General features: G+C 39.9%; 1 protein-coding gene across 1 annotated transcript; it reads right to left on the bottom strand.

Annotated features, from left to right (window-relative positions):
- snta1 (syntrophin, alpha 1) lies at positions 1 to 24,158 on the bottom strand. Its single transcript, XM_044037215.1, has 8 exons — positions 23,818 to 24,158; positions 18,290 to 18,475; positions 5,045 to 5,240; positions 4,303 to 4,492; positions 3,699 to 3,829; positions 3,044 to 3,240; positions 1,692 to 1,879; positions 1 to 1,541 (listed from the first exon to the last, which is right to left on the bottom strand). Exons 1-8 carry the CDS (start codon positions 24,098 to 24,100, stop codon positions 1,449 to 1,451), a joined length of 1,464 nt encoding a protein of 487 aa, XP_043893150.1. The 5' UTR covers positions 24,101 to 24,158; the 3' UTR covers positions 1 to 1,448.
- Between the last annotated feature and the right edge of the window lie 254 nt (positions 24,159 to 24,412).

Genomic DNA, 24,412 nt, shown 5'->3' with positions numbered 1-24,412 from the left:
TAAAAGTTAATAAAGTTTATTACATGTTTATATACAAACAACCCTGCAAGGCACACCTTTGTTTAAATAAGAATATACAACGCATCTTATTCTTTAAAGCAAACATTTGTTTTAGTTTTGAAATATATATTAATAAAAGTCTGTTTAGTGTTGGACAGAAACAGAGGAGAGAGAGAGTGAAGGCCCCAAAATGTGGATATTCCACTGAAATAATAAAAGGAAAAGAATAATCACACACACTTTAAAACACATTAACAATTTAACATCTTTCATAAGGTATTTAAATTAATGGATGTAAATGTTGGCCATAATCCATCAGCGTTCTAAAAACAAAAGCGCAAGTATTTTTAAACCAAAAGCTTAACTCAATATTTAACGTGACAGCTATTCCACAAGGAAGAAGCTCAGCTGGACGTCCGTTCTTACAGCCAACGTTTCATCATTCATAAATGATCATACGATTGTTGACAGAACGCCAAAGAAAAACACACACAAGGGCTTTTTCACACTGTCAAAGGACATGTGTAGTTAGGATCATTCCTTTTTTAAACTCATGAATTGGTGAAGCTAAGATGCAATAAAATGAACTATTAATAATATCCTAACATCCTCTTGTTAGTCTTCTGTCTAGACTATGGATTATTAGCATGCTGAAAAGAGGAGAAGGGTAGTAACCTAGGAATAAATAAACAAGGGTTTTCAGCTGCAATGAAACGTATACAGTATCTGATGTTCCATTTAAAGTTGTCGCCACAAAAACAACAACACGTTGCTTCTTCCATGAACATTCAGGGTAAAGGCAAATTAGGTATCCACATAAACAGCATATCATTACCTATTGTCTCGCTATTATGCAGTGATCAGTCATGTCGTCCTGTCACTCCGCTGAAGCTGCCTTCATTAAAAACACTATTTTGTCCAACATCAATCAGGACGAGAAACATTTGTGTGACTGCTCACGGCACATGAAGCAAAGACTGACGATGAAAGCGTGATCATGACAAAGCCCTGCTGTGACTCATCCAACAAAACAAATCTTAACAATGGGGGCGAACAACAAATGAATGAGTCTTCAAGCCGAGAAACTTTAAGATGCGAGCTGTCACAGTTTTTTCCCGTAACAAAGTGTTTGGCGAGCGAACCCGGCAGACTTGACAGAAGTCACGTCCCCTTACATGGCTGCTGACGTACGCCACCAGTAAGAACCTCTCTTTACCTCATGACTAAACGTTCAACAAAAAGGTCCATCACTGCTGCACTTTTCCTTTTCCAATGATAAAAAAAAAAAAAAGACGAGGAGATGCCTGACTAGAGACCGTGATCGCTTTAGAGGCCTAGGAAATGTGAAACATCTTCTCCTAGGCACAATCCTCTGGGGTCTTTCAGTGTTCTGGGCTGTGATTCACTCAATAACCCTATTGTTGCTGCTCAGAAACATTCAGGAACATTCATGCCAGGAGGCCAAGTCGCTTGACCTTTGCAGAGAGGAACGAGTGGATGATGAAGACTATGGTCTTCGGGCAACAGTGGAGGTCCAGTTGCTGAAATAAAAGAGAGAGGAGGAGGAGCAGGGAGTTACAAAACAAGATTCAAATAGACCAGTGTCTGCTGAAGATAATCCTGACCTATTAAGAAAATAGCTCATATGGATGATGATGATGAGAAAGTCCTATGGCAAAATGGCGACCTACTATTTCAGTCTCGAGGCCGTCAAAGTCAAGGAACATCATGCGAACACCGTCGTCTGAGGACATCTTGAGCCGCTCGAAGGGCTGGTGGAGAAGAACACTTTTCCTGACGCCCATCTCCTCTGTGAATAACGTGAAGCCTTCATCGATGTGCACGCCCAGAGTGCAATCCTTTCCATTCCAGCTACAGGCTGCCGTAGTGGTGGAGAGAGAACACGGAGGTTACCCAGAGCCACCACAAAGAAGGACCTTTATATTTTTAGCTCAGTGTTACAGTAATGATTAAAATGATTGGCTATATCCTGTGTAACACTTGTCTAAAGCTGAACAACTGTGCACCACCTCATGCTACCAGCAGAGGTCACTGTGTGTGTACAACACTGAATGTGAATTAAAGCCATTTTTCCAAGGCAACATAAAGTTTCCAGACCTGATTTTACTTTTATAAAATAAATGAAATAAATGAAAAGAAGAGATTTGTGTTTTACTCAGTGCAGATAAAAGGCTTATAGGACTATAAATATGCTACATCAGAAAGACAAATGTCAGGCAGCTCATTAAGCTCATTTGAAATGTTTTATAAACAAACCCAGTAGAACGCCGCAGACTTTGAGACATTCTTCCGAAGAAGATAAGCCTTGAAATGGTGTTTTTAAAACTGTTTACAGAATAAACCACGTCTCATTTGGCTTTGTGAAACATTATATGTCCATTTTTCTGCTCAATAGAAACCGATTTCTAAATAGAAAGATTCTGAGCTGTCAATGATAGGCATATAATAGGAGGAGCACCATGTTACATTCAATCCAAATTACTAATCTGGGCATTTTATATTGCATTGCTCTCAAAAACAGAAAACAAAAACAACTTATTTTCTTTTAGTTCATTCAAAGAACACTGTTTTGGAAGAATTTTATAGTGAAAGATATAGAAACAATGTTTTGCCTACAGACCATATATCAAAACACTTAAGTTTGGACTTTTAATGAAGGTATTTATATATTCGTTTACTTATTTATTTGTTGCATGTGATAGAAAATGACAAATTAGATCATATTCATCGTCAATTTCATGCCCGGCGACCACACATGGGTGGGAGGTAGAGAAAATACGCTTCACACTGTCTCTGCTAACTAAACTAATAAATAAATGTTTGTTATTCATTTTACACAACCTTTTTTCACAGGGCTGACTCCAGAGAGACATGAAGCCTGGTTGTACCATCAACAGTCATACTCAAAGCAATCAAATCCTCAGATTTTTTTTGGAACAAAACGTGTATTTTCTGCATGGTAGGTGGAGAAACTGCGCCACAAACGGAGAAGTGGAGAGTCCGAGAATCTCTGCGTCTGTACCTGTGGTGACCTCTTTGATTAGCTCAGCAGCACTGTGGCAGCCCTCCACCAGCAGATGAGTCCAGGTGGAGAGCTCCTTGGCAGAATCCACCCTGAACACATGTGTCTCCACGCCCTGCTTCGTGCCTGAACGCAGGCCAAAAGACAGCTCAGAGTCCAGGAGAGGGGAACTTTTTCCTGGGCCAGAGTGGACCAGTCTAAAAAAGAAGGGAGTTTATGAAAAGAAGAGAGTGAGAAAAAAAATAAAATAAAATTTATACAGAACAAACTGGGCCAGAACAGCAAATAAAAAAGCATATGTGTTGGTGTGATCCTAAAAAAAAAAAAGGGATGAAAAGTGGGACGTGGATTGCGCAGGAGAGACAGAAGGGAGGAAAAACCCATGACTCATCCTGGTCCTGGTTCCATTCATGTCTTCCAAATGACTGACGATATGTGGCAAATCATCCAACAGTCCGTATATGGAAAGAAGAAAATGTGTTTTTGACTAAACTGAAATAAACCATGAGGCGAGTTAACTCAGCGCTGGGTGGAGGACACATCTATTGAGTCTACGAAAGTATATGTTTTGTTATGTGAATGTATTATTATTATAATAATAAGAATCTGCCACTGTATGTGGTGTATGTGTGTACAAAGTCATTAGTGCATGAACCTGGTGGTGATGAGTGGGTGACTCTTGGTGGGGTTGCTGAGGCTCTCTCTGGTTTCAGGCAAAGAAGGATACAGGAGCAGGTCTTTGTCAGTCAACACAGCCAGTACTGGTCTTTCTGGACCTTGAGACACCTGCACAGTGGACATGTGTAACAATGAACAAACAATTCAACTCAGTAATTGATGATTATCAGTAAATGAAAATGTATAACTGTCAGCAAGAAACAATGAATTCAACCCAAGTTGGTTAGGACCCAAATGGCAGCTAGTAGCTGAAAACATCCAGCTAAAGGTGACTCTGCAGATTTACTTTCAAAGATAGCTCATTCTTTGCCTGAAAATCCTACACATATGGAGACAGATATTTGGTTTGCAATTTCCATGATTACAAGCTCAACGAGGAGCGAAAGCTCTCCACAATGTCTCAGAGCGAGCCCTATCGCCCTGCATTTGTATATAACATGATGCATACATTATGTTATACAGAACAGGCATGATAGTGTACTGACATTATTTGTCACAATTTGTTTGGTCTGCCATTATGTGCTCAACTGACGAGTGGTGCATCTGCAGTAAACACCACACACGGCTGGATTCTTGCATACCTGCTCTGCAATCCAGCCCACATGTTTCACGTCCATGCCGGGCTGCATGTTCTTCATCTCCTGCTTCACTCGTGGTAAAAGGTTGGCAGCGCCAGCTTGGATCCCATTGTACCAGGACTGGGCCATGGCTGGGTCTTTTGCCCGCAGAAATACAGAGTTCTTTCTGTTGGATGAAATGACCTCGAAATACCTAACAGATGAGATAAGGGATAAGGGAGAGTGATCAAGCAGACAAAATGGAAGGTGGGAAAAAAGCACATGGCAAAGAGAGGAAAAAGCTGAAGTTTCTAGTGTTAAAGCAGAACTATGCAGGATTTTGACCCTACAGTGACAGTTAAATGGCTTGTTGCAGGGATCACGCCCTCTATCTTTTATTAGCGGATGAAAGAAACACAAATTTGCTTCACAGCACTACACACACACACACACCCACACCCTGTAGCCATGTACCAGCTAGAAGATCAAGGCAGCGACAGTGTTATTTTAGAAGCTCATGATGGCAGAGCTGGCAAAAAAGAGTGAAAGGCCACACACGACCAAACATCGGACCGGATTTTTTGGAATGGCAATAATTCAAAAAACACAGATGCATGCAAAACGGATGCCGACTGGCATGGGCTTGGCTTGTGTTCGAGCATGGTATGTTGAAAACAAATGCACATGGCCAGGAGAGGGGGAGGGAGGGAGGAGCGTCAGATTACATAAATGTTACCAAATATTACTTGAAGCGATTAACTAGTACCTGTTTTCTGTGTCTGGGGGGCACTGTTTTCGTGTCACCTGGCACACCTTCAGTGGGATGCTGCGAGGCTCCTTCACCTCAGGGGAGGAGAGCTCAGTGCCCCTCTGTGGTGTCGCGGGGGGAGAGTCCCACGGGAGGGTGGCTCCAGGAGACCCGGAGCTCTTAAAGAAAGCTGACATCTCCTTGATGTACTTTACTGAAGCAGAGTGAGAATATGGGGGATGGAAAAGAGGAGGGAGAGAGAAAAATTAGGAATATGAATATGGAGCCTCTAGCTTCAGAAATGAGTTCCTAAGAGCAGCTTCAAAAAGGTGGAAGGATTTCTCCATCACGTAGCTGCTGTTATAATGAAAATCATCTAACATGCCAAATATAACCAGGTGTATTACATACTACGTATTATTCTCATGAAAACCCATCATTTGCCAAAATAAGAACTGCTACTTATTTTCAATGACATAGTGAACAGTTGTTTTTTTGCTGAGCAGATGCAATTTCCTCCAGCTCTACATGTAGAAAACAATGTGTATAAACAAAGGATGTGTAAAAAGAAATCCAACTCTAGTTCATATTGTTTTACACTCTAACTAGATTACTTTAAAATAGCTTTGCCTCATTTCCTCCAGTAATGACAACTGGAATTATGATACAATGTTGTGCTATGCAATAAGTTTACTGTGGCGATAAGTGCTGACAGTTCAGTTGTATTTAACAAAAACAAGAACTTCACATTCATAACTATACAAAACATGAAGTTCTCAAAAGCGCATGTGTAGACAGTCTACAGTTAAACCATTTTCATGTCCAATATGTCATCCACGAAAAGGTGCTGCCCCTTACATTTGAGACTGTATCCTGATGATTTTACCATATCCTGAATCCACGTGACCCACATTTGTAAAGAATTTGGACCAATTTGGTTACTTTATTGTTAGTATTATACAGCAATATTGAAAATATAGATTAAATGATGGAGAGTTTGACAACAAAGGCCACTGAAGATATTTAAACCACTGCAAAGTAAAGCAGTCAAACCCCAACAATGAGCCACAATAAAACAATAAGACTCCAGCATAACTGATGTAATACAAAATGAATAGGTGATATAGCCTACTCTATGGACATTAAGTGATTAAAAATGTAATATGTGCATACACTACACGCTCACATATAAAAACCCAACTCCAGTTCAGTTGGCTGCCGTACCAATTTGGAAGAAGTAGCCACTGCTGGAGTAAAAATAGCCCAGAGAAGACGGCAAGGCATGAGGTTGAAAGCTGAAGGCAGGGCTCTGGTTTCACTGTGGAAGTGTGAATTGCTCGTCTTGCACAGTACAAGTATCCAGAAGGTAACCAAAAGAGTCAAGAGCACAGGATAATGAGTGAGAGATGGGGCTTCCACCATTGGGTGGAAAAGCTAGGGTTGGTACGTCTGGAAAATCATGGAAACCTTTTTACTTGGAAGTCATATGGAGATTAAAATCTCATGGTGTGGTGTCATGGTTACCACTTTGTTCAAAATCAGGTTGGACCAAAGAGACCGAAGAGTTGATACACCAAAAGAAACTTCCAAAAACAAACTTGCAAAAGGAAAATGTACTCACTTTCTGCTACAATAAAAGGTCACAAAAACACACACACTCGTTGCTGGTTTAACAACACCCTTGTCATGTGCGTTTCCTGGGATGTACAAAGTCACATTAAGATTAAGAGTTAAATGCCACACTTATTTATACTTGAACAGACCACATGCAAATATCACTGTGTGGGCAGTAGTATGATACCGACTTGGGTGTCTATTCTGCAGCACAATGTACTGAAAGCTGTGCTCTCTCCTTACTTTATACTCATCTCATGCACGCTGCAACACTCAATGAAACAAGAAAATGTGTACTTGTTAAAAAACACAGACTAAGTTGGAATGTGACTGTGCACTGAGAAAACACATCAAGCAGCGAGAAAGTAATGTATACCAGCAACTGTCAACATGCATGTGTACTGTTTCATGGAAATTAGCTTCTGTCCATTTGTTCGTGTGCCAATCCGCTGATGTGTGTTCCATGGGGAAGCCAACTCATTTCTTGCTGCTGGACCCAGACCATTTAAAATGAATGTGACCAGTGTCAATACAGCAGGCCAGGACCACAAGACTGGATGGGAATGCATGTATTATTGTTTCATGTGGAAGCCATTTGTAAGAACTGCTAAACCCTTTGAGTACACTGGCTGTGGAAAGAAAAGAAAAAAAACATTTTTCCAAAAAGTTTACTGGTGGGTGGCGGCACACTGCAGCCAGATGGAACTGCCACTTTACTGATTGTTATCTGTACGAGACATGGATGTCTCAGTCATTGTTTAAAGTAGAATACAAGCATGGCTGTAGGTACTAAAACTTTATTATGTATGACCGAGTTTATGTATGTGATCCATGTCGCACAGACATGCAGCTAAGCTGAGCCAGATATGTTGCCACGAACATCAGTGGTGGTGGCACATTCAATAGTGAGCTAAAATTAGCTGAGATGGCACTGTTATTACTTAAGCTTATCTGGCAGCCAGTGAAACTACTTTTGTACAGTGTGTGTGTGCGTGTGCATATGAGGGTTTTATTTGCTTCTTCTGCAGAATCCACCACTAAGCTTTTCCTGATACAGCCTTTACATTGAACCTCACAAATCCTTTCCAGCCAATTCAGTCATGACACTGTTTACATAACTACCATTGGAAAAGATTTCTTCCCTCTTTTCGAGTTCCCAGGAAACACCAAATTGCTAAAACACATGTTTTACTAACAGTTCAAAGCCAATGTGCGGTAATGTGCTGATTATCTTTAGCTATACACTGGTCATTCGGATTTAAGTAATATGATACACCTAAACTTCATACCTTTAACTCATTGAAAACCTTAAACTTAACCATAACCAGGATTCTGCTTTGCCTCCTTAGGACCACACTGTGTCCTGATAAGCGCTACTGTCCCAACTAGCTCTATGTTAACAGACAAGGTCACAACAAGGCAATAAAAACCACACAAAACGAACCTCAACAGTGTAATGGTAGTTTGGTAATGAAAGGGTGTTATTTGCTTGTTAGAGACTGAACTGCTGCTAAACACGAGCCCCTCCTCGCCCTCACCCCGGTTACCGTGGGAGCAGATGGAATGTCATTGGCCAGACAGCGACCTCAGAAGCATGTGGTTGGCTCTGGAAACCATGTCAGGCAAAGAATGTCCCAATGTTGCCCCACCAACAAGAAAATATGTCGTAAGACAAAACATTGTCAGAAATAACTCTAATAAATACAAGGGACACTTAGTTCAATACACTGACATCAACAGAAGTAAAACGAGGAAAGTCGCCAAGGAGCGACCTTAATGACTCTGCCAATCAAACCTGATGTTGCATGAGAAGGGGGTTGTTTTAGAGTAGTTAAAGTGGATTCCACATATTTTAATAGATTTACTGAATTAACTTCACTATTCATCAGTTTTCACAGCCACATATAGTTTGTTTTAATTTAGAAACCGCACAAATGTGTTTGACAGTGCATATTTTATAACTGAATATGGGCTTTGTCAAAAAGCAGCTGTTCACACAGACAAAACCCCATTATAGAGACCATTTAGTAAATGTGTCAGCAATTGGACATTTTCAATGTCTACCAAATTTTCACAAAAAGTTTGGCCTTTTGGCAGTTGTGCTCACTGGCTGGTTGCTGGCTTTGTCGTCTGTTCAATAATATGCAGGTAGAGTGCAGTTCAGAGCTTTATTGTATTGCTTTAATGATTCTAAAGAGGGACTAAAACTAAAAATAAAAGTATAATTGCAGCCTGTGAAACTAAAACAAGAGGATACAAGCTCCTCATTTTATTTATATTTTCTGAATACGTATTTGTGGCATTCATAATAAATGTTGCGTTTATGTGTCCCCAGTGTTTTGCTGATTAATGTGTGTCTCTGGCAGTGCAAGTCAGCCACACCACATTCTGCCTGTTCAGGATGATTTAGATACGTTTATCGTTCCCATATCCCATCTCATTAAATCATGGACAAACGCCAAGTTGACAGGGGCAGAGTACACTGAATCAGACTTAAACTAATTCACATACTGCCAAAGTGCAGATTTGATTACTTTGCACAGTGTGTCAGGAGAGTTAATTATCCTAATTCAACAAAGTAAAAGTGAAGGAAACTTGAACAGGATCTGGCAGAGGACAAGAGCAGAATGAAAATTTGTCTGCAGACATTTTCTTTTCTCTATATAACTTTTTTTAACTTTCTATTCCTCGAGATCTGTTTCCTAACTGCAGGAAATATTAATTAATTTCCCTTTCACAGGTTAATTTACTGTATATTTGCTCAGTGTGAGTCAATGTGGTCACCTGCTGTGTGACTTCTGAGCCTCAGCATGGCAGGGCCAACATACAGAGACATGCAACTATTCACTCTCACTCACACAGAGTGTCCAGTTAACCTCTGCATGTTCTTGCACTGTGGGAGGAAGCCAGAGTACCTGGAGAGACCCCGTGTGCACACGTGGTAAACATCCAAACTTACTGGTCCTTTTTGCTGTGAGGCAAACAAGCTTGCGACATGGCCCTACTATTCATTATGTTTTAATGTATCTGTGGTTAATTATATCTCCTTATGGCTGAAGCAGTTGATATTCTGATGGTTTTGTCACTAAAGCCTGCCCCACACAAGATAATTGGCCACATTTTCAGTCCAATTTTAACAGATTATCTGGCTAAATTATCCTGTAGTTTGAGGGGTTAGCAGATGCAATTTTAACATCATCGGATGCACCAGAGTCCTCCCGATTTCAAATCATAAGTATTAAACATGTTTGATATAGATAGACTAAACAGTGAGCACAACCCTGCAAAAACCAATGTGAGTGAGTTGACCAGGAAACGGGTGTGGTGTACTTTTGTTTGGAACTGTAACTTGTACAAGCCAAGTTGATTCCGCATAAAACATTGCGTACACACACACACACACACACACAGCTATGAACTGACGACACCGACAGTCTGCCTCCATGACTGTTTATATTCTGAAGTCAAAATGAATCGAGCGAGTTTCTGTGAGATCCTGAAATCGTTTGGTCCTGCATCCTGGATCGTCTAGTCTTTGCTTTTCTCTGGATTAAAACAGTTTCTTGTATTTGTGGTCGAGTCAGATTTGAAAATCTCCTAGTGTAAGGCAGGCTCTATCCTTGGCAAGTGGGAGGAGTTCCTCCAGGATTTTGACTTGGTTATGCCCAATGCCACACAAGTAGGCAATATATATTAGGGGTGGCTCGATACGATACTCAGGATCGCTATCGCTCCGATATTGGTCAAAATCTCAGGATCGACCATTTAAATAAATAAATATAGCCCGTCCGATCCGATACCTAAGTACAAAAAAAATCTTAACTTTCACTTTCCGTGACATGCCGTAAGACACTATCGCCTCAGCAACAGCAGGCGCTGTAGCGCGACGTGCCATAAACAGAGACGCAGCCGCTGCAGCATGTGTAAACAGAGCGTCGTGAGTGACAGCCTAGCAATTTTAGCATGTCAGCTGTGTGGAGTTACTTTGCACGCAAGGAAGGACAAAGTAATACAGCCGAATGCAACTCGTGCAACGCCAGTGTCTCAAGGGTTGACAGCATCACTGGACATTACAACACCACCAACTTAATTAAGTGCGAAGAAGAAAAATGAGCCTCGACAGGAAACAATACTGAAGCGTGAGAAACTCCCCCCAGACAGCAACAAAGCAAAGGTGATAACGGAGAAGGTCATTGAATTTATTTTGTTAGATGACCAGCCACTTTCCGTGGTCGAAAATGTGGGTTTTCGCATTTGGTTGAACATTTAGAGTCTCGTTATCAGTTGCCAATTTCATTTCTGATACGGCTGTCCCACTTAAGTACAAAGAAGTGTGCGAGTTCATTTCGAAATGTTTGGAAAACACTGACACAGTTTAACAACTGTCATCTGGAGCTCAAACTTGTGTCCGATGTCCCTACTAAGCCTGACAGCACAGTGGGTAGACTCGAGTTTTACGCTGCGAGAGGCTCTTCAGCACAGCTTCCATTATTATTGATGAAAGAAGGAGCAGATTGACAGCTGAAAAGGCTGAAATGTTAATATTTCTGATGAAGAATCTGCGCCTCATGTCAGAAGGGAATGTAAAAGCAAGTGTTTGTGACAGTTATTTAAAGTTAGCAGTCATTTAAAGCAGATATATGTCCTATAGCCTTTAATGCAACATTGGAATTGAGTCCATTCTATTTCTAGTTTGATATGGATGTTTTACATTTCAACCCCAGAGGTTACATGTGAAGTTGTGTAGTTTGCACTGATTTGAAGTTTAAATAAAGAACTTATGGCTTTAGGCAAATCATGGGCTATTTTATTTCTTCATTTAGGGGAGCAGAATATTTGTTGCACAGTTTGAAGATAGTGTTTTTAGATGTCCATATTAAGCAAAGTACATCTATACAAATTATCTTTTATTAACAACTTAACAGAGGAGAAAAGAAGGTATCGGATTGATATCGGTATCGGCAGATACTCTAAGTTGCAATATCGGAATCGATATCGGACATGAAAAAGCTGTATTGAGCCATCCCTAATACAAATAGTATAATATAATATATAATATAATAATAGTATATAAAATGTATTTCACCAATTTATGGCTGCATATACAGCCACCAACTGTGTTAACTTCCTCCCTCTGTCCTTAGTTTGCACATTCTGCACAATACTGTGAGACGGTTCAGTGGAGTCAAAGTATGTAATGAAGTGGGAGGAGTGGCACAAAGACTGGGCCTCAAATTTATCAGGGGCCCTGGATTGGGGCAGCAGGTTTCAGTGTGGGCCTGTTAAGCCAACTTGACACCACAGAGAAAGAAGGGTCTGAGGGAAAGTTGGGTTTTAGTAAAGCTATGTTTTTGTTGCCATTTAGGACACCTTCATGTGTCCTAAATAGGTTAAAGGTATTTCCTAATATAGCCTGCCAATATCTGTAGTATATGAAATTTGAAATGAAGATATTTCGACCAGTAAAGCAGTCCATCCAGGCCAAGCAAAAAAGGAGAGAGGGTATTAATTTATCTAGGTCAATGTATTGTACGTAAAAAAGGACCAGATGTTCTAATGGTGCTCCCACCGTTAACCATTTTTAGATAATCCAAGTATGCTCAGTATCTTCTAATACAACACCTATTAATGTGTGTTTGTGATATTTCCAGCCACAGCACAATGGAAAAACTGATTTTGTTTTTCCGGCCAGACTCATTCACAAAGACAAACCAAGGAAAAAAATGTTTCCATCTTTAGTTAAAAAGAAAAAAATCACTTCAGACTTTAGTTTAACAAAGACAGAGAAGAGGAGAGAAGAAGAGAGCCCTGAGCTCATGCAGGTACATATAAAATGTCTGAGGCATTCAGTAAGGCTAAGGGAAAGGTTTATTTTCAGAGTTATAATTATTCTGTCACAAGAGAAAGAGCGAGGAGATTTTAATAAGCTAATTTAGTACATGCATGTCATTGACATTACTGTATCACCCAGCTTGCTTAATGCACTAGTAAGTTAAGTCAAATACATTTATATAGCTCAACATTACAAACATAGATTGCCTCGAAACAGTTTTACAATCTGAACAGAAAGTACCCAAGGAGCCACCTCACAGCAGAAAGGTTCTTCAAATCATGCACACAGTTCTGGTTAGGTTCCTTCCTTTCTTAAATCTTCATAGACACATCGCACAACACATGAAATGTCAGATGTTCCATGGTCCACAGTGGATCATTGAAAAAAATATGCAAATTTACACTGGCAAAAAAGTGGCCTGTCCAATCTAGGACTTAAATTGGTCTTCCACTTATGAAGTTGTTTTATTTGTAACGGATAACATTGTGACTATGTTAATGGGCATGTTTTTTTCTTTAAAAGAAAAAAGAAAAGAAGATGTATTCCATTTGGAAAAAAAAAGTCAGCAAAGACAGCAGGATGAGCCTCTGTGGCTGAGGGCAAACAACTGTCTGAGCCAATCTAGCATGACAAACGTTTTACTTTTTGATTATTAAAAGCTTTCATGACTACTGTGTCCAGGGGGAAAATGTTTAAACCTTACTCCCCAAAGTCATTATATTCCATAAATCAGTAACTTTTCCAGGCAACAGAATACAGTATGTATGAAAATATGGTATTTATCTTTGTTTGAGGAGATACTGAATATCCACACGTCCTTGAAGAACTTGATTTGCGGATATGATAATAGCATTTTTATCCCTGATCTGTGGTCTGCAAAACTGAGTGTTTTACATGAAACAGAGCTCTGTGCTGCAGTTGCATATTAGCACACATATCTATTCATGCAAAAAAAGACATGCTCTGAGTAAAGGGATTTTTATGCACACAAAAGCATGAGCTGTGCATATGTGTGTGTCATTGACAGAGACCAAGAGAGAGGGATAAGGTTTGGGGTTAGAGCTCTTGTTAAGAGCACTGACAGACACAAATGAACCGTATCAAATCTAATGTCACTTGAGGCAATCTTGACAGACATTTCTGCTTGCTCTGGTTTAATTTCCACATTCTGACCATTTAAAAGTAAGTACAGAAACAATATAGTCAGCATAGGTATACTTGTAGTTAAATACCATCAAAAGTGCAACCACAGTGTCAGCACCTACTGCACTTAATATTCAAAGATAATGAAACTCATGGAACTCGGTGCGAAAGGCCTTAAACACTGAGGAGTCCAACAACTAAAACAAATTGAAAAAAAAAAAAAAATTATAACAATATGTCAGACCCACACCCTGCTCTAACTTCTTCACTCTGTCTCAGCACATGTTGCTTACTTGCATCCCCCCAAAACAAACCCAAAACCTCCCAGCTGCACTTGATATTTATAACAAGTGCAGCAGGTGAATCAAATTAGTGAGCTCACAGAGGGCAATCAAAATGAACACAGAAATAAGAACACAGATCTGTCATCATCATTGAGAAAGACCTCTGATCTCTCTGTGTCAACAAGGGAATGGACAATTGCATTAAAACATTCAGAAAAACAATGCAGACATTATAAGAATACAAACATTTAAAAATTAAGGCATACATGAAACTGGAAGCATTGTCTCTGCTGAATTGCCTTTCTATGTACTCTATGTCTATGCCTATGTTGATTGTCCAGTCAGCGTTGATTTGAATCACCTGTCCTACTTGCTGTGAAGACACAGCAATTGTTTATGAAGAAAAAACGATTATATTTGAAACGATTCAAATATTAAGTAGGAGTTGGAGCAGTGCTTTTCACTCCTGTCACTAACACGGAAACCTCAAAATAAAGGTTTGTTTAAGCAGCGCTGTCTAAAAAACATTAAGTCTATTCATAGATTTAATATTTTAGTTTTGGTAATATTTTAGTTTTAGTAGTTAATATTGTGCAAAATTCTGGCAAAATCAAATAAATGCATTATGTCTACTTCTACTGTCACCAAATAATATATCTAATCACCAGACAGTTAAATAGTTGTACTTGAAATGTTCAACATTATATTGTATTTCCATTTCATTCAGGGGTTTTGTATTAAATAATCAGACATCAGTCATATTTGGTCATATTCACAAACCTTGACCTAACTCCCAGAGAGAACATGAACATGAACAATTATATTTAATCATATTTGGGCTTTAAAAAAATGACATAAGTACAAAGACTCTTGGCAATTAAACACGTGGCAGTAAAATATTTAGCTGTGATAGAGTACCACTGATATTTCTGAGAAATGATATGACTATTTTACCCTAGGTTCTAAGTGTAGGAGCTGATATAACAGAACGACGTGGGGAAACACTGCTTTTGGTGTAAACAGGATTGTGCACGATTTTGGCCACAATTATTGTGGCCCAGGTGTGTGGATGGGCCAGATGGACAAATGAGTGTGCCCAGGTTTAGTTAGGTCCACCTGTGAAGCTCCTGGTGGGATATCCACTAATTAAGAGGAATTCCATGTAGCCTGAGAAGATTAGAACTGAAAAAAGCTAGAAATGACTACAGCTCAACTTAATTCAAGAAAACAAAAACTACCACAACTTAGTTTTCAGCACTGTAGCTAGGCTGACACTGCTCTACTGAGCCATCCATTCATTAACATTTACTACTAACTATTACTATATCAATACGCTTCTTTGTATATTCTTCGGGTTATTTTGCACAAATAAAAACAGATTTGATGATATATTCACAACTGAGACATCTATGAACCACCTTCGCACATAAACACATTGATATCCATTATGAAGAAATTCTAATGTTCATAGATTCCATAAAAAGATGGAAAAATGCAGAGGTGTCCTGTGCAACTCTCTTCTTCATTCTCGTCCTTTTCTCCTCACATGCTTGACAATAAATCAGATGCCTCTCTATTCAACACACACACTCTCTTGCAGATATGGAAACAGTGCATGTGCTCTCCCGCCAATACATAAAAACACACAATGTGATTGTGAATGTCCCTGGGAGGAAATGATAGCAGCTGTGGTTTTATGTTTTCATCTGACCTGTTATATTTATCTGACCTCCTCATGTGCTTCTCTCTCTCTCACACACACACAGACACACACACATTGATTATTCCATTCCAACGTGTTGATGTAAGATATGCCGGAGGAAGAGGAAGAGGAACAGGAGAAGAGCTTCTCTTTCAAAATATTCTTTCAAACAGATCAATTATGTTAAAAGTATTATCTACAGTGAGAGGTCTGGGGAAACATTGCAGATGAAGTTTTTCAAACATTCACACTCAAACCTGGGAGATACACTCTGTCCTCTGCTCTTGACTGTTGTGCCACAGTGTGAATCACTAAAATAATATGACTTATGAAATACCTGAGAAATATGCACATCTGGGAACGCTACCTAATATTATCCATTTAAAACAGCCTAATAAACTATTTATAAACAACCCAATAAACTATCCTCCGATTGTGTCATATTTTTACAATATAATACCTGAATGTATTCTTGAAAATGTACTTATTATGGGACTAACAAAGGATTATCTTATCTTAAAGCGTAGGGCATTTCAGCCAGCGCACATGCACAAACACACTGTAGAAAGGTGTAGGAATTTCCTGTCCAATCAACTTTGTATTGAAGTCAGGTGAGCAGCAGACATCTGTTTAATCCAAGCTAACTATTCGTCACTTGCCTTCCACTGAAGTAAAAAAAAAATAGGAGAAAACAATCCTGCTGCAGTGAAATGACGAAGCAACCAGGCTACTCCAGGTGTAACTCCTGAAACTGTTGAGCAAGTACTGACAGTATCTGATAGATTCAAGTACAGCTGTTCACATATTCAAGATATTTTAATGTGATGAAATCAGTTTTTCCTTGATCTCAAGTCAAGGTTTTTTGTATTATGAATTCCACAGAGCAATAAAATTGCCTTGAGCACAGCAGTGGTTGCTTGTTTGTTGTTGTGCACATTAGAAAGACTGAAACACTGACCTTTAATAGTGAAAAGGTGCCAAGAGGAATTTAAACTCAGGCTGCTGAGTAACTTGATAAAATGCCAAAACAAAAAAAGTACTGTTTTGTGCAGAATAAGTAATATTTTGCACAAATCAACTGACAAAAACTGCACCTGGAAAGCTCACAGTGTTAACCAAAAACTGTCATCATTGTTTCCTACAGATTTGTGGACTACATTTTTGTAATTTTTGGGTCAGACAGGTATCTACACATAAACACAGACAAAGGAATCGCAGGGCATCAAATACATGCACATATTCAGTCTCCTTCCTTAAACGAGCTTTCAAGCCCCTTCCATCTCTTCAATCCTCTATCAGGTCCTCTAGGAGAAGAGGGGGACCCATGAACTGATTCCTGACATGACAGATGACAGAGCAGTGCTGGTTGAGCTGTGTGATATCCACGCAGGTCAGCCTGACTACGAACAACTAAGACGAGGGATTTACAATGATTTCCCCTGGCTATAGTTCTCACTGTTTCTGCTCCACTGATAGCCGTTACTGATGCCAACCCACTGTCCACACTGACCCACAGACACTCTGCCAAGTGGAAAACTGGAAACTCTGGTTTTAGTGCACCCTATTTTTACAGTCATTTGCTCACATGGAAAGATTATGTGATATTATTTCATGCAGCTCAGTGCATCCCTTTTTAGGCAATATTTCAGTTTGAAAAAGTGCTGCTTGTGTTTCTCAAAGTTTCCAAGTTGACTCTGACATCCATTCATATGGAGGCAAACACTGTCAGAACCTGTGAGTTGAAGCGTGCTGTTAGACAATGCGGTGAGTTTTCTTAAAACATGGACTTGGACGGAGAGAACATTCAGCTCAATGGAAAGACTAATAAAGGAATCTTCAAATGTGTCAGTCTTCATGGTGTCTGATCAAAATATTCTTTTTGGATATTAACTGTGTGTAAAATGATCACTCCACTTTTGTCAGCTTGGTGGGGATACAGAATTCATGTGACGCAATCACTTGGCAAGAGAGAAGACTGCTCCTAATCCCATTTCTCTGTCTCTACAACTTCTACTACAAGATCACAACACTGATTCACCATGCAGTTTCACAAAAGTGTGTGCAAAAGTGCACACACTAAGGACGGGCAAACACACCCAACTAATGACTACTAACTAATGATGACTAACAAGACAAAGGTACACACACTCTGTCTTCTTCTGCTAAGAAGAATGAGTTAGAGCAAGAAGAGAGAAAAACACCTGCAAACACCTGCTGACTCCACTGGCAAACCATCCTAGGCACAGCAGGTCTAACCACATAAGTTCTTCACAGTTGGCAGTTCTGGCATGAACTTAAAGTGCTTTCTGTCAATGTCAAAAGCATTTGATGTTCAGAAAGACTGCTCATTAGCATGGTGGGACGCTCAGGGGTATGAAATGCAACAATATTTTTGAAATCTGAGTTTCCTTTTGCTCTTGCAGTTCAACTCATTATTTTGATGTTTCCAAGGGGTCTGATCAAAGCTCTGATTTAACCTGCATCTCTCACCTTTTTTTAATAACCACTGCAGTGATTTTGACCAGTACTGGTCCAGTTTTTTTTATTATTGTACTGATGCATTCTTGAGAGGGTTGTGATATAATATGAACAAAAATAAGTATGCATAGTAATACTACAGCAACAATATATTGGACGAAGTATTTACCCTCTTATGGATTATTTATTTTTTAATGGAAAATCCTTACCTTCAAGGATGACTTCTTTGCCAGTTTTTTTCAGCGCTTGCACAGCCTCATCATGTGTTGCCTCCCGTAAGTCGAAACCATTAACAGACAGAATGGCGTCACCGACATAAAGCGCCTCCGTCTGGTCAGCAGCCAGGCCCTTGAAAATCTTGGAGATGAGGATTGGCATCTTGTTCTCTCTCCCGCCTGTGTTACAAAACAAAAAACAATGTTGGTTCACCTTTGTCTCCGGAGGAACCTGCTGTTTCACACTGATGCAAGTGTGTTTGCATCCATTGTAACAGTACAACCACACCTTTTGAACCTTTGACTGCTGCTTTACATACAGAGAAGCTTGGTGCTGCTGGGATTTGATGTGTCAGTGCAGGCAAAACAGTTGACAAAACTGACGCATGCAAACACAGGAATGACATGTTCTAGTGGTAGCTTTCCTGATTTGATACACCGTTAAAAGACAACTTATCAAGTTACTGATCAAAAAGTGAATGCAGCGATTACGCGTTGGGCCACTGTTGACAGCTTTTTGGAGACACATTTCTACCAGTACAAGAAGTAGAAACAGTAAAATTCAAATTTTGATTTGTGATTCTAATGATTTTAATAGTCTGGCATCCTGTGATGGCTGTGTCCTGCTCACTCATCCCCCCATCCAAATTTGCCAGCTTGAGGATCAAATTCAAATACCTTCAAGTCACAAGTTGCTTATCTGACCTTCAGGTTACCTTTATCCTCTATTTGTATATAAACTATAGTGAGTCACATTACTTTGTCACCTCTCCTCTTTCACTGTACTGTACCACAACTCCACTTCAATGCAAACTTGTTTTCAGTTATCGCCTACAAACATAACTGTATATTTGTATGATTATAACAGTGAACAACTAAATAATTGGAAAACAATACATTCAAAGACAGTTAACTGGACTTTAAAATATTGTCTTGACTTTAACTTAAGACTTAACTGTCTTATAGAAAGAAAGAAAACACTTATAATTCCAAATTGAGCACATGGTGAAAATGGTAGCTTTCTGAGAGCTAATGGTAGCTTTCTAAGAGCTATTGTTTACAAGAGTATACAAGACGTTAGATGACCATGAATTAAAGCTATGACGTTTTCAGCTCAACTCATATTATTTTCTGGAAAAGTAAGTGAACAGCCATTAATGCCAATGCTGGCAATGTAGCAATAGTCACAGCTTAAACTTTCAAAGTAAAGTAAAGAGCAGGACAAAGAGACAAAAGTGAGCAGTGTATCTTTGAGTTATTTACAGGGTGAAAGTGGAAAAAAAAAGTGGCACAGTTAGGGGGGATGACACTAATGGCTCCAAAGCGGTGTAGAGTGGGATTAAAGTGTAAGACCACTTTCCAATTCACTTGAATGTGTGACAGGTTGTTTTTTGTTGTTTTTTACCTTTTACTTTGAAAAACTACAGTACTTGGGTCTGACCTCAATAGGGCAGCCAAAGTGGGTTCCAACAGGAACATATCTCCATTAAGATTCAACTCCTTTCTTCACATACTTTCAGGTTCACTTCTTATGTCAAATATATCTGACTGACATGACCACTGAATATACAACCTTGACATTTTGTCGAAAAACTCCTGACAATACACCGTACTTACCACTCCTACACAACCCTTGATCCCGCCAATATTCCTCTCATATCCCTGCCCCTCTTCCTTCCTTCCTCCCCCTTTTTTTTCATCAGTCACCAGCTGGCAGCCTGACACTCTATTGACAGCAGTGTAGTGGTAGCGGAGGTGTAGTGGAGCCACTGGAGCAACAGATGACAGGTAAATGAATATTCCTGTACAACACTGACATGTTCGTAATTAGGTAGTTTTTTTTTGCTACTTTTGTGTGTGGATGAAGCGCCTTTCAAAGAAATCAGCAGAAGCACTTCCAACAACTAAAAACAAATTCAACACAAAACTAAACAATACGGCTACACATTTCTGATGTCCAAAGCCACAATATTATATAGTATTTATAATTGCAGGCTTGTTACATAACAATGCACCTGACCTTGTGGTTGCACATCTGAGCTGATCTGTAACAAAAGAGTCAGAAACATAAAAGAATCCAATACGTCTAATTTGGTATCTACTTGATGAAATCAAAACGCACATGTTAGTGCCTGAACTGTTGTCATGAGCCGCAGTTTCCCCCAGGGCACATCATTCTCATCGCGGCTCTGCAAAGTTGCAGCTCCATGAGTTGGGAGGGAATGCCCAGAGGCGCTTCTTTCAATCCACTGTGTGCATCTTTGTTTGATCAGAATTCAGACTGGGCAAGTAACAAAAAACTAAACCTCATGTGCCTGCTGCGCATATTTTATTTGAATATTGTCTCTCACCGTGTGACTCTGATACAGTGCAAGCTGTTTTAGTGCAAAAATTATTTCTAACTTGCCACTTGCCACTGTATATATGTATATATATATATATATATATATATATATATATATGTATATATATACATACATATATATGTACAATTCCCAACCCAAATCAAGTCCTACATAAATAAGATATAACTGTTAGCTGTTTAAGGCAAACTTTTCAGTATGACTATCACTGCAGCGGAACACAGCAGATCACAGTCAAGTAGTTTGCCCAGGGCCAGGTCTGCATTAGCACACTCCTCCTCTCACTGACCAGTGGGCCTGTCGACATGCATGGAGCCTCATTTCCTAGGCTCTCTTCTTAAATTTAGACATGCTAGAGTAAAGGCTGACTGCCTCTGTGCTTTTCTGTGAGCAGGGGTGGGCTCCCTAAAATTAACACTAGCAGAGTACTTCACTTCCAGCCACATAGCTTTCATCTTTGGCCAATGACAACTGCCTGCTGTGGACTGCTCTGCTCAGCTGTTCACAATGTGGTGTCTGCTAGCCCCAACTTTTGCTGTGTTTCTGACTTTCTTTTTTTCTTTCTTTCTTTATGTCTTTCGTTCTTTCTTTCCAACTTTGGTTGCTCTCTGTGCTTTCTGTTTCTATCACACTGTTCCACCCTTTTTCCTCCCTGGCTTCATGTTTGTCTTTGAACAACTGGCATCACAACAGTGTCAAGCCAGCAGGGTGGCAGCAGTGACTGTGTTTTAATGACATGCTGTCTGACTCTGAAAGCCACCAATTTCCACAGAGATGGACATTACATTTATGTCATTAGAGGCTGGCTTTGTTGGTGGTGGTGATGGTGGTGGCGGCAAATGAGTGGGAACTAAAAAAATTAACATGTGTCACCAACAGCTACGATGACTTGCAACATGACAGTAAAGAAATTCTACAGCTGTCCATCAAAATCAGCCCTGTGCATTTTTTGTGTGGCCACCAGATAACCTGTAAACACATCAACTGGGAACCTGTCAGGAGGCAGCAGCTTTAAAGATATAAGAATACAGATTCATGATTCCCCACACTTTTCACTGCCTTAATTAGGGATGTTAATAATGTGCTGTTTGTTGATTAAGTGCTGTTAAGAATTTAACCGATCAAGAATCTATTTCTTAAGTAATCAAAGAAGAAGTGACATTGGAAGTTAAGTGAAGTGAAGTTGTAGTGACCTCTGAGCTGCACCTTCCTCGGGACATAGTTAGGCAGAGGAGAGTGCAGCTATATCCATGATGCTACTAGTGAAAAGAAAAATTTCTTACGTGACAAACTCCCTCTTCTGGATGTAAACCTCCCATTGAATGATAGAAAACAAACACATCACGTTTTGCAAGGTTAGGTAATCACAGTGACTTAATGACAAAGGCAGATAGATATATCCAAGAACTATATATAAAATCAGAAATTCATTTCAGACTGCATTATCATGAAACTATTCATTTCATCTTTTGTATTTACATAACTTCGACACTGCTGCACCCTCCCAGTCTTCTTCACACTGAGATCTCCACTGAGATATTGACCTGTTGCTGCAGGTTGTGGAAACAGTACGAGGGTAAGGCTTTCATCGGGCGCTGCACAGTACACAACACAGGTATGCAAGTCTGGTTTGTAAGATATAAAGAGGTCACAACCTTTTCCCACTGAGAAATCCTGTGAGAAACTCAACCATGCTTTAACCTCGGTGTGTAGCAGCAGGGTCTGTATTCATGTGAGCTGCTCGTCAAAGCTCAAAAAGGCAGTTTATAGGCCTATATAAATATTCTATTATATATATATCAATATATTTGATTCTGTTTCTACATTGCCCTTCATTGGTCCACCCAGCCATCACCTTTTTTCTTTAGAAGTTTAAAAACAAATGCAAACATGCTTATGTCTGTGTTGGCGTATAACAAGTGGGGACATGTAACTAGCCAACCCGAGCAAGGGAAAGAGAGTAGAAGAAAGAGAAGGGAGGTAGTAATGCAACATGATGGATGCCAACTGCCATGAAACATCAAAGAAGAAGAAGTGAAAAACTAGTGAGAAAATGTTATGTTTACTGATGCACGATGTTGGACTTATTGCCAATATCTGATATGCCAATATCGGGAATGCTTGGGCCGATAACGGAAACCGATATATATACTGTACATGTATATATATATATATATGTATATATATATATATATATATATATAAATATATATATATATACACACACACACATATATATATATATATAGCTGTAGGGGCACTAGCAAGGAGGTAGCAGCTAATCCAGCCTAATATTTTAGTCATTAATTGGTGGATCTTTGCGTATTTGACGATATCTGATAATATATTTTAAAGCCAATATCTGCCAATGCCGATATCGTACCAATAATATCATACATCTCGAGTTATGTTCCCATTAAAACAATATATAGGGATTCAAAAACTCATTGTTTTCATTACTAATTCATCTGCCGACCAGCTAATTAACTCAACGTCAAAATTTTTTTGAAAATGTCAGTCCACGACAGTCCTAAACCTCACAAAAACCTCCTCAGGTGTCTTGTTTGGTGTAAAACAACAACACAAATATATATAGTTTGCGCTCCTAGAGCAGCAAAGACACCATAAGTTCATAAGAACAGAAACAAAGGTTTATATTGCAGGCTGAGCCTGTCATCAGTTATAACTCTACAGAGACCTTTATTTATGACAACAGGTGTTTCTGAGCAAAGACCCTATCAATGGAATTGAGAGAAATTTTTCCCCACCAAAACCAGGGTTATGATGTAACTGGTTCTTATTATGTGTAACAAACGCATGTGTTCAACCACACACAGTATACTTAGCTTGCCTTTTCTGGTGACTGGGACACTGGCATACACAGTGAGCCAGCTTTAACTGTACAGACAACACGACTGAATGAATCAGGAGCGAGTTAAGACAGGTTTATAGACACTGACACAACTCAGTAAACGGTAAATTGTACTTTTTTGTATGGTTCAGCCGAGCGTTTACGTTCAGTTAGCTCCGTAATACGAAAAGTCAAATGGTGTATGTTTTTCGACGTCCTTGACAAGAAAAAAAGTGCACCCAAACTCCTCGTCATAACTTTACTACGACACCGACTCCGCATTCACGAGTTTAACCGTCATCTTTTACCTTTAATACTGATCCCCAGTCCTCCAACATCTTGCTTGGTCACTCGCACGGTGCGCTTCACGTTGGTGATGGTTTCCGGGACCGGGGACGAGCTGAGGTTCGGGGGGTCTCCGTTGATAGCACCGGCGGGACTCGGGCTGGGCTTCGTGGGCTCCTCGGTGCCTTCGCCGGGATTCACCGTGAACGTGTCCTCGGTGAGCGTGGCCAACACACGGATCCAGCGGTCCACGGTCACACGAAGTTCTAGCAGTCCCGTCTTCTGCTCCTTCATCGTGGCAGCCATGTTCAATGCATTCCTGGAATAACTCTGGACGGTCTGGCAGTCCTGTGGGGAGATATGAGGGTGGAGGGGCTGCTCTGTGTGTGTGTGTGCGCGCGCGCGCGTGTGTGTGTGTGTGTCCATTTGTGTTACCTCTTCAGGACCCGTTTTGATTGGTCTCACCATGTCGGAGCAAGTAGTCGTTACAGTGACCTAAGTCTGATTAAGTCATTGTAAGTTATGAATTATGGTTAGGTTTAGGTTGGAGCCAGACATTAATTCGTTAAAGTAAGGGATTAGACTTTGGTTAGGCTCCTGTAACAATGAACTGGTGCC

Source organism: Solea senegalensis, linkage group LG11 (genome assembly GCF_019176455.1).
Source record: "Solea senegalensis isolate Sse05_10M linkage group LG11, IFAPA_SoseM_1, whole genome shotgun sequence".
Lineage (NCBI taxonomy): Eukaryota > Metazoa > Chordata > Actinopteri > Pleuronectiformes > Soleidae > Solea > Solea senegalensis.
This window is presented reverse-complemented; position numbering and strand designations above follow the sequence as displayed.